The sequence below is a fragment of the Populus euphratica genome, unplaced genomic scaffold (assembly GCF_000495115.2).
Source record: "Populus euphratica unplaced genomic scaffold, PopEup_1.0 scaffold65.1, whole genome shotgun sequence".
Taxonomy (NCBI): domain Eukaryota; kingdom Viridiplantae; phylum Streptophyta; class Magnoliopsida; order Malpighiales; family Salicaceae; genus Populus; species Populus euphratica.
The window spans coordinates 53559-65917 of NW_011499943.1; the positions used below are offsets into that span (position 1 = coordinate 53559).

General features: G+C 36.7%; 1 protein-coding gene across 2 annotated transcripts; it reads left to right on the forward strand.

Annotated features, from left to right (window-relative positions):
• Positions 1–7044: 7044 nt before the first annotated feature.
• On the forward strand, positions 7045–9689 carry LYK5 (Protein kinase superfamily protein). Of its 2 annotated transcripts, none has more exons than XM_011042812.1 (2): positions 7045–8122; positions 8215–9689. In XM_011042812.1, the coding sequence occupies exons 1-2, from the start codon at positions 7404–7406 to the stop codon at positions 9458–9460; spliced, it is 1965 nt and encodes a 654-aa protein (XP_011041114.1). In that variant the 5' UTR covers positions 7045–7403; the 3' UTR covers positions 9461–9689. The 2 variants fall into 2 exon arrangements, with proteins under 2 accessions (XP_011041114.1, XP_011041115.1); XM_011042813.1 differs by having other exon boundaries at positions 7045–8099; positions 8192–9689.
• The last annotated feature ends 2670 nt before the right edge of the window (positions 9690–12359 follow it).

The window sequence follows — 12359 nt, forward strand, 5'->3', positions numbered from 1 at the left end:
ACACAATATATATATATATATATATATATATATATATATATTATTTTCCTGAAATTTCGGCAGAGTTTCATTTATATTCTTTAGATACCAAGTTATCGACTCAATTATTTCTCAACTTATAACATCAATCACAATATTCATTCCATCATTTGAACTTTCAAAACTTAAGTATATTTCAATATCTTAATCTATTTTCTATAGAACACTATAATAAAAGCTAATAAATTTATAAAATATTTATACAATTAACCATAATTCAACTTAATAATAATAATATTATAAATTACATCATATACAAGATAATAAGTTAAACATTGTAATTCTTAGATGTGGAAATATATTACAACAAAATATTAATCTTCTAATTACATTAATCACATAACAAAATTAATTATCCAAGCATCTACTTTCCATATCAAGGGCGCGATGTACCTAAAAACATAATTGTATTAAACATGACTAAAAATTTGTACATTTCAATAAGTAATTAATTAAAAACTAACTATTTAGATACATTAAAATGATTTTATATCATCGAATAAATTGTTTTATTTTCTTTTTAAAATTTCTACTTTCATAAATTCTCTTCTAGATATAGAGATAAATTTATTAAAATAAAAATACAAAGAGTATCTCCCACAAATCAACATATTCAACTTCAAAGTTTTACAATTAATCTATTTTACATCATGTGATTATCCTATAACTTTGTAAATTAATTTTTCCTAACATGACTATTCAACCAGGCAAAAATTCCAGTAACTAGGAAATAAATTTTTAAGGCTTGCCCATTCATCAGGGTATTATTTCCAGTAACCAGTATTAGAATTTACAATTTATAAAATTACTTCTACAATAAAAAATAAACTAATTAATTATTTCAAGGTGTTGAACACCTACCTGGTGTCCGTGTGCGTGAAGAGGTTCCTTGTTGTTGGTTAGGTCCTATGGCCTCCTCTGTACTAACACAAATTACTATGTTATCTTCATTTATTGGTACCGGTAAAATTTTCAATACCAATTACATATTTATTAAATATGCTTAACACCTTTAATTAAGCTTAACTGAAACATTCATTTATTTATTTACACTCTAATTAATCACCTTAAAATCATTCCCTCTTGATGTTTAACTAAGCTAATCACTCTAATTACTCACTTTAATTCGTAAAATTAACAAGAATTTGTATAGATATATTGCACAAATTCTCCCTTCTCTTGGTTCACACTCTTGGCTAAAAGAGAGAAAAATTAGAGTATTTATAGTCTAGGTTTTATTTCTTTACACATTGGCCCTGATTACTTTTTATTTCTATTTTTATCACTTAATTCTTTTTTTTACTTAATTATACCACAACACCTTACCTTTTATTCAATTATGTCTATTTTCAATACTTGAAATCCTTTTATTTAAGATATTTGATATTTTATTTTATTCAGATTATAATTTATCAGGTTTTCACATTCTCCTCCCTTAAAAATAAGATTTTGTCCTTAAAATTTGAACCTTATACCTGAATCTTGGAATAACTCGGGGTGTTTTTGTCTCATTTAAGATTCTCTTTCCTAAGTCACCTCCTCGATTTGAGAATTCCTCCACAATATCTTGATCATTGGAATCTTTTTATTCCTCAATTCTCACATTGTAGTCTAACACTTTCACCAGCTTCATTTCAAATGTTAAATTCTCATCAATTTCCAAAGGAATTTAAGGCAAGATCCAAGATAGATCTATTTTAACCTTAATTTAGAGACATGAAACACATCATGGATTTTGGCCAAATGAGGAGGTAGAGCTAATCTATAGGCTACAGGCCCGATCCTTTTGGTGACCTCAAAAGGTCTAATGTACCTTGGTGTTAGTTTCCCTTTCATGCCGAATCTTAATACCTGTTTCTATAGGGCTACTTTTAAGAATACTTTATCGCCAATTTCAAACTCTAGGGGTCTTCTCCTATTATTTGCATAACTCTTCTGTCTATCTTGGGTCGCTTTCATTCTATTCTTTATGTTCTTTATCTTTTCAGAGGTAATTTGTACCAGCTCTGGTCCGAATAGTTGATCCCCTACTTCTTCCCAGCACACTAGCATCTGACATCTTTTACCATATAAGACTTCATAGGAAGCCATTCCTATTGTAGCCTAGTAGCTATTGTTGTAAGTGAATTCCACTAGTGGTAGATGATCTTTCTAATTTCCTTTAAACTCCAATATACAGGCTTTTAGTAAATCCTCTAATATTTGGATAATCCTTTCAAATTTGACCATCAGTCTAAGGATGAAAAGCGATGCTTAAATTTAACCTCGTTTCAAGAGCCTGTTGAACACTTGGCCATAATCGGAAGGTAAACATTAGATCTTGATCTGAAACTATTGACACTGGCACACCATGTAGCCTTACCACTTTATTTACTTATAATTTTGCTAATTTCTCTATTGAGTCTGTCATTTTTATTGTCAAAAAAAGTGTGGATTTAGTCAATCAGTCCATAATAACCCAAATAACATCGTTTTCCTTTTTCTTTCTAGGTAAGCTAGATACAAAGTCCATTGCGATATTTTCCCACTTCCACGTAAAAATCAATAATGGTTATTAAAGTCCAACTGGTTTTTGGTGTTCCACCTTTACTTGCTGGCACACTCCATACTTAGCCACATATTCAGCCACTTCTTTCTTCATATTTGGCCATCAATAAAATTATTTTAAATCTTGATACATTTTAGTACTTCCAAGGTGTGTTGCAAGTCTTGACTCATAAGCCTCTTGTAAAACTTTCCTTTTTAGTGTTTGATCACCTGGTAAGTACATTCATCTTCCAAGGACTACCATTTCATCTTTCTGGATTTGGAACAATATCTCGATTCCTGAATTCACCATTTCCCTTATCTTACAAACTTCCAAATCTTCTTGTTGAGCTTTTATTACTCTGTTTTGGAGGGTTGACCTCACTCTTAACTGAGTCACTAATGACTTATTCGGTCCTGTCTCTATCTAGGCATCAATCTTTCTTAACTCTAGCAATTCATTTTTACCCCAATTCTCCCACTAAGCATTTGTTGTTTTAACCTTACAATTAAAAGCATCTGCAACTACATTTGCTCTTCTTAGATGGTAATCAATTATACAATTATAGTCCTTTATCAATTCCACCCAGCGTCTTTACTGTATATTTAATTCCTTTTACGTCATAAAATACCTCAAACTCTTATGATCCGTGAATATCTGAACCTAAGATCCATATAAATAATGCCTCCAAACTTTTAAGGAAAACACTACAACTGCTAATTCTAAATCATGCACTAGGTAATTGATCTTGTGAGCATTTAATTGTCTTGAGGCATACATAATTACTTTATCATGTTGTATCAACACATACCCTAATCCCTTCTTCGATGCATCACTATAAACCACCAATCCTTCTGTTCTTGATGGAAGTGTTAACACTAGTGCAGTAGTGAGTTTCTTTTTCAATTCTTGAAAACTTTCTTCACATTTCTTGGTCCACTCCCACTTTGCTCTTACTGAGTCAACCGAGTCATGGGAATGGCTATTGTAGAAAATCCCTTGATAAATCTTTGATAGTACCCTACTAACCCAAGAAAACTATGAATTTCAGTAATATTGGTAGGTCTTTCCCATTTCAACATTGCTTCAACTTTTCTAGGATCCACCGATATTCCTTCAGTCGATATAATATGTCATAGAAAAATCACTTTCTTTAACCAAAACTCGCACTTACTAAGTTTGGCATATAGTTGATGCTCTCTTAAGATCATCAATACTTGCCTCAAATGTTGTTCATGCTTCAAGTATGACTTTAAATAAACTAGGATGTCATCTATGAATACCACCACAAACTTGTCTAGGTATGGTTGAAAGACCTTGTTTAGTAAGTCTATAAACACTGCTGGTGTATTTGTTAGCGTAAATGGCATTACTAAGAACTCATAATGTCAATATCGAGTTCTAAATGCAATTTTTGCTACATCCAATTCTTTAATCCTTAACTGGTAGTATCCTGACCTCAGATCTATCTTCGAAAACACTCTAGCCTATTTTAGCTGATCGAACAAATCATCTATCCATAGAAGTGGATATTTATTCTTTATTGTTATCTTGTTTAACTATCTGTAATCTATACAAAGTCAGAGGGTCCCATCCTTTTTCTTTATAAACAACATAAGAGCTCCCCAAGGTGAATTACTCGGACGTATGAACCCTTTATTTAATAATTCTTGTAGTTGAATCTTCAGTTCTGCAAACTTAGCTGGCACCATCCTATACGGTGATTGGGCTATCGGAGATGTACCAGACAGTACATCAATAGTGACCTCTACTTCTCTCTCTGGGGTACTTCCGATAGTTCATCTGAAAATACATTAGAAAATTTCCTCACTATTGGAATATTTGACACTTGAACATCTTGTGCTATATAAGCTTTAGATCCCTTTTTAATCATTTTCCTAGTGATCATAGTTGAGATAATACAGTTTAAGGCCCTTGAAGAGTTATTATTTTTGTGAAACAGTCCATTTAAGCCTTATTCGCACTTAGCCAGTCCATTCCTAGGATAACATCAAAGTCATGTAATTCTAGTGGTAATAGATCTACTTTTAACTCACATCCACTTACATTAATCTGGACCCCCTTATACATATGATCAATACTCACAATAAACCTATTTTCTACCTTGCAAGGATTTTTTCCTAATTCCCCTCAAGTTTATTTGCAACAAATAAGTGCGTGGCACCTGGATCAAACAATACATGAACAGATAAAGAATATAACTGTAGTGTACATGTCACTACATCAGAAGCGGTCCTAGTCTCCTCTTGTTAAGATGACAATTGCCCACATGAGTGGCAAATAAGGTGATTGTTAAGATTGTTGCTATTAATGTGCAACAATAATAAAAGAAGCATTTGCAGCCTACTCTAAAAAAAAGGGATGTCATTGTCAAAAGACTATAATGGTAGGTAGGTATTATCAAACAAGTTGCACTAACAATTGACAAAATGGTGCACTCATGTGCTGCTGCTACCATTAATGCCAAAATTTATGGCTAAATTCTCTTACCATTCATGCCTATAAATAGAGGTATAAGTTAGAGAGCAAAATGAGAGAGAGAGAGAGAGAGAGAGAGAAGAAAGGAAGAGAGAAAAGAATAGCTGTTGAGGGTAGCAACCTTGCTGCTTTGTGCAGTAATGTGTGAGCAATGAGAGTTGAGAGAGGAAGTGATCCTCTTCCTCCATATGTGTTGTAACCCTTTTTCGATCTATCTCTAATAATATGGACTCTTCACGTGGATGTAGGTGGTTTACTGAATCACGTTAAATATTATGTCAGTGTACTTAGCCTTCAATAGACATATATCATAACATCACTGGTTCAAATTCCTTATAATATAAAACATTACCCCCCGGGCGAAAGAAAAAAAAGTCTGACTTACATGTGTGTGTGTGTTGCTAGGATGGCAACAACAATGTCATCCCAAGTACACAACTGTTACTTTCTAATTGCACAATCCATAACTAGTAACCACCACATTATATATATATATAATAAGAAAGAAATGGAATTCTTTGTTAGACCAAACAACCCATTACATGTTTGTTATAAGCAATTGTTCAATGGATTATAATAGCGAAATATAGAATATAAAGCCATTGAACTAGTAAGATATGGAATCTATATTAATAAGATTAAAAAAAAACACTCACAAATTTGAGGTAGAAAAATTGTACCCATTTATGAGTCTTTGATATCAGCAATATTGTAATAGCCTGACTCAATCTGTCATATATTGTCCGCTTTGGGCCTTACCGCCCTCAAGGTTTATTCCTAGTGACGCGAGCCTACGTCTAAGCATGATGCTCCAAAACATGTATGACAAGTTGGCAACCAGTGCTCTTAACAAGGTCAGCTACCACTCCCTCACTTGTCGATATAGGATATTACAATCCACCCCTTTAAGGAGCCTTACAACTCTATTGGCACAACTAGACAACTAATAAGATCAGCTCTGATACCAAACGTAACAATCCAGACCAACCTACCATATATTGTCTGCTTTGGGCCTTATCGCCGTCACAGTTTTGTTCCTGTTGATGTGAGCTCACATCTAAACTTGATGCCTCAAAACGCGTATGATAAGTTGGTAACCAACGCTCTTAATAAGGCCAGCTATCACTCCCTCACCTGCTGACGTGGGATATTACAAAAGTAATCATCTTTCTCCATGTATGTTGTAACCTCTTCTCAATCTATCTCTAATAATATTAGCTCTTCTCCCGTGGATGTAGGCGGTTTGCCGAACCACGTTAAAATTTTGTATGCCAGCATGCTAAGCCTCCAATGAGCAATTATCGGAACATCACCAGTTGAAATTCCCTACATACATGAATTTGATACTCTAGTGAAATAAGCGAAGAGAGGAGCTGTTGTTGGAATATACATTACTTGGATCTCTTCAGTGTTGTGTTTTATAAATAAAATAGTTAGAGGATGAAATTGAAATAAAAATTTAATTTCATAAATTATTTTAAAGAAAATAAATAACAATTAAAATAATAAAGATCAAAGATGGTGAAATTAAAACAATTATAAATTATTTTAAATAAAATAAATAGAAATTAAAATAATATGAATTAAACTTGATAGAAATTCTCAATTAAAAAAAAAAGAAAAATAAATAGTAATAAAAGCTTAGAATGGGAAAAAGAAGGAAGGAATGCTGGCATTTAATAAGCTGTTGAAGGGAGGAAACTAGTAACCAGACCACCGCCTAACAGTTTTATAGCAGGCCAGGATGAGACCAAATTATAACGGTGTCTGGAAAAACAAAAGGCCCAGGACCAGTCCAGTGGCTCTCCCTCTCTCTCTCTCAATTCGTTTTGTTTAACCTTACATAAAAGTTAAGAAGAAAAAGCAGTTTAAAGCGTGTTAAGGTTTAGCAAATTCTCTGAGGACTTGGAAATATTTCGTTTGGTGGGTCAAACTACGGAATCATTCATAATAGCAGCAGCAATAGCTAACGCGTTTATATTATTGACTTGCCTGTGGATCCATAATTTCCAAGCCCCCCCCCCCTCCCCATTGTTAAATCAATTCAAGACAATGACAGTTTAAGACCAAAACCCACGCCCACGACTGCTATGCCTGTCATCCACTCCCCTTCCCTGCTTTCCATGTTCTCGGAATCACGATCTCCATAGTCAAAACCAAAACCAAAGAAAAAAATTATCTTCCTGCTGAAACTAATTCTTTCCACCCGGATCCAATCAACATCCTCCACCCCCTTGTTAACTATATATTTATTATTCAATCACAGAACTGATTAATTAGTGAATTAACAGATCTTGAGTTGCTTGATCCATCCATCCCTCACCTGAGCTCCTGTTCCATGGACTTTCTTATACTGTATCTGTATGTGGTGCTGCTGCTCTCACCAGCACTAGTACAAGGGCAACAAACCTATTTAGCCAACCACCAACTGGACTGCTACAACAATGCCTTCAATGAAACGACCAAGGGATTTCTGTGCAACGGAGTTCAATCATCATGCCAATCCTACCTCACCTTCCGATCTATGCCTCCCTACAATTCTCCTGTCCTTATTGCCTATCTCTTAGGCGTCCCACAATCCGCCACTCTCATCGCCTCCATAAATAACCTCTCCTCTGACACTGCCGCTATTCCCACCAACTCCCAGGTCGTGGTTCCAGTCAACTGCTCCTGTTATGCCCGTCAATATTACCAGCACAATTCCACCTATCTGCTCAAGGACAAATCCGAAACCTACTTCAGCGTGGCCAACAACACCTACCAAGGCCTCACCACATGCCAGTCCTTGATGTCTCAGAATCCATACGGCGATCGGAATCTGTCAGTCGGTCTCAATCTCCAAATACCCCTGAGGTGTGCTTGCCCAACTTCCAACCAGAATGCTTCAGGGATCAACTACTTGCTCACCTACATGGTCACTTGGGGCGATTCGGTCTCTTCCATTGCCCAGCTGTTTGGCGTTGACGAGCAGAGGGTACTTGATGCAAACAAGCTGTCTTCCTCCAATATCATTTTCCCCTTCACTCCGATTCTGGTTCCTCTGCCCACTGAGCCCACCAAAATTGAACAACCATTGCAAACAAGCTGTCTTCCTCCAATATCATTTTCCCCTTCACTCCGATTCTGGTTCCTCTGCCCACTGAGCCCACCAAAATTGAACAGCCATTGCCCCCCCCCCCCCCTGCCGCACCATCTCCGCAGACTCCCAATGTTTCCGTTGGGGGCTCTTCCGATCACAAAGCCTTGTATGTGGGTGTTGGGATAGGAGCTGCTTTCCTCATTCTTCTACTTGCTGCGTTTGGATTTCTGTTTTGGCACCGCAAATCTCGTAAGCAACAGAAGCCTGTCTCCGCGTCAGAACCCGAAACGCTGCCATCAGTCTCTACTGATTTCACTGTACTTCCAGTCTCCAACAACAAATCTTGGTCTCTCTCTTCTCATGACGCCCGATATGCTATTGAGTCCTTGACTGTCTACAAATACCAGGACTTACAAGTGGCCACCGGGTACTTCGCCGAAGCTAATCTGATCAAGGGCTCGGTTTATAGGGGATCTTTCAAGGGTGACACAGCCGCAGTCAAGGTCGTGAAAGGAGATGTCTCCAGTGAGATCAACATTTTGAAGATGATCAATCACTCCAACGTCATCAGGCTCTCTGGTTTCTGCTTACATGAAGGCAACACTTACCTTGTTTATGAGCACGCCGACAATGGCTCTCTCACTGATTGGCTTCACTCTAACAACATGTACCGAATTCTTGCTTGGAAGCAGAGAGTTCGGATTGCCTACGATGTGGCTGATGCCCTCAATTACCTTCACAACTACACCAACCCGTCCTATATCCATAAGAACTTGAAGACCAGCAACATTCTTTTGGATGCCAACTTGAGAGCCAAGGTTGCTAATTTCGGCTTGGCAAGAACACTGGAAAATGACCAAGATGGTGGACTGCAACTGACAAGACATGTGGTAGGCACTCAAGGTTATTTGGCCCCCGAGTACATCGAGAATGGAGTTATCACCCCGAAATTAGATGTTTTTGCTTTCGGGGTTGTGATGTTGGAGCTCTTATCTGGGAAGGATGCAGCTGCTACAGCTACTGACAAGAGTGCAGGAGACGACTTGCTCTCTGTAATGATAATGCGTGTGCTTGAGGGGGACAATGTGAGAGAGAAACTCTCTGCCTTCTTGGACCCTTGCCTAAGAGACGAGTACCCCTTGGATCTAGCTTTCTCAATGGCCCAACTGGCTAAAAGCTGTGTCGAGCATGATCTCAATACACGACCTTCAATGTCTCAAGTTTTCATGATGTTGTCCAAGATCCTTTCGTCTTCGTTGGACTGGGATCCATCCGATGAGCTCAATGGATCTAGGTCTATAGACAGTGGCAGGTAGATAAATAATAGCACGTTTCAATTCACATCAGTATTAAGAACATGAAATAGCAGGTAGATAGAGCACAAGGCTACTTCTCACATATCAGTGAAGCCATTACGTTTTCTCTGACATGCCAATGTTGTTGGCATTAGCTATTACATTTTATCAGACATGCAACTGGACACCTGAAATGTACTTTCTTAACACAACTTGTTCCCAAGAGTGTCATTGTCACTGTCTTCTTATTCTACTTGATTTCTCGAGCTTACAACCCGTGTACAGTTTTCCTAAGGATACCAGTTACCAACATCTACTCCTGCCAGTTATGCTTTTGGCCATGAATAAGGGAATTCCAGGTTTTAAAGGAACATAGTATAATAACACGTTGCAGTTGTTAGTTAACATAATTTACAACCGTGCAATGGCTCCTCTTGAGCTTCTCCATTGAGTAAAACCCAACCTTGAGGTTCTAGCATGCTGTAAGTACATTACAATCGTTAGGTTTTTTAACCAGTAGGATACAACATGATACTATAATTTACAGACTATTCGACTAATGCTGGTAAATCATATATTTATATATATATAAAAAAAAAAAAAAAAAAAAAAAAAAAAAAAAAAAAAAAAAAAAAAAAAAAAAAAAAACCCGGAGGGTGAAGCAAGTTCTAGTAAGCAATACAATACAGGATTTTGCCTCTGCACCATCATTTCCAAACTAGCATCTTTGAGCATGGAACACATTCCTTAAGCTTATGCAAAATTTTCCAATATCTCAAAGAAGAAGGATTGGCATGGATTGCCTGTAGAACCCATTTAAGTTGGCTTTGACAGAATTCCACCCTGGATGGAGATTTAAACCCAGCTTCTGAATGTCTTGCAAGCAAATGCATTTGAACGAAGAGTTCCGCAGGTCTCATTTCTGTACAAACGTGAACCATATGAAAAAGGCCACTAGTGTATTTGTCAAACACCACTAATGATTAATTAATCAGAGCTCAGAAATAAAATGCATCTACCACCAGATATGCAGCCAGTGACCAGATCAATCTACCTGGGCCTTCTGATCCTTTTTTTTTTGGCGGGCACGAGTATATTCAAAATCTTGAATGCTATGCATGTCATTGTTTAAACAAATTTCTTATCTAGAATGGTTAAACCACATTGATATGATGGATGGAGATTCCAAAATGCTGATTGTACCATTGTAAAACTGCAAAATCAAAGCTAAAATGCCTTCAAATTTACATCAAAAGACAAATCATTTGAAGCGGTCACATGATGCTTTATTTAAGAAGAGATGCAAACTAAAAGCTAAAGACTACCTCCCCCTATATACACAACAGCCAACCGGGTCTATTTTCATCTGCACTTTCGGCCCTCTACCCATCATATAGCCCATCAATAATGCATTTCCATACGTTTTTTCTTGGCCTTTTATGTCATCGTAACCAACAGTTCTTGATTTGACATTAAAAGATTTTGCCTGCGCATCTTCAAGATTGATATAGCTAGCAGTTCTTGACAAAACCATCAAGTAAAAACGTCTGGCTTGTGGAATTCTAGTACCACAGCACCACTAATAGCAGCGCAATTTGATGCAAAATGAACTTGCAAGAAAATCCGCATTTCAGAATAATGTAAATAATAAAAAAGATCTCCGGTATCTTAAACTGTTCACACCTGGTGGCCAAGAATACCATTCAAGGTGGAGTTTCTTCTCCCCGTAAAAAGATCTCCCTTCTGCTTGTACTAACAATAACAATACAGCAGGCAAGGGAATGACGGAATTTGCATGAGCACTGGTGAGGCTCCTTAAGGCAAGAGATAAGTATCAGAGCTACAAAAACTGTCTGGGAGGCAAGTTCCATCCATGCGACACCTGAAATCATTAATGATTCAAATACATTGAAAAAATTAAAAGAAAATAACCAAGCAGTTTTTAATCATTAAGGTAAATTTCTTGGATAACTTCAAAAGTTTGTTATAACTACACTAGGCACCCCTATCAAAGTCTTTTTAAAATAAACAAATTACTCAGGACATCCTCCAACTTTTAACGTTGTAGTAGATTCACAAAACCTTTCCAACCTCATTAGATAGTTTAGTACTACTTGTTTCTATACAACATTCTTAATATCTGCTCATTATTTTGTTCAAGGGGGGAAAAAGAGATAATTTGTAGAGATGCAAATACAGCTGGGACAGTGTTCCTCGGATGAGATCAGACCATTATTCTCCCTTCTGCTAGTTCTCCATGGATCACATACCGAAAGGATGTACTCTTTGGCAACCATTGGATGCATTCGTTAACCTTTCCCCTCATGCATTTTCTCATAGCCTTCAGTTGCAATTCTGTCAGACACTCACTTATCAACTCAATCACAATCATCCCTCTCGTATCTATTGACAGTAGAAAAATCTTTGACTCCTTGTGCACGTTAACCTTGGATTGAATGAACTCTTCTTTGGAACGCTTTAATTCCTGAAAGATATTCTTTTCCGTGTAAACTCGAAACTTATTTTGAAACCAGTTGTAAGTTCACTTTATACAAGACTGAACGCATTCAACATATATAATTAATGGAGTCAAGGAATTTTAAAGAATTTGAAGAGGAATGTTCATCCTGCTGTGTCAGAATAAGTGCAAAATGAACGAGAAGCTCTGGGTATTCCAAGGCATAGACATGTCTGATGCTCCGCGTCTCAGATCTCCTTCCTGCAGAAAAAATTCCCTTTAGCCACTGCATTCACGAGGGTTAAGAAAGGAAAATAACGCATGAAAATATTTCAAAGAACATAACTGCTTATTTGAAAGTAGAATAACTCTACGAATAGATTTGCTCTATTTCTTGTATACAATGACTCGGCTCATTATTAAGGCGGCGTGAAAGTAATGTGTAATAGGATTAACAGATTA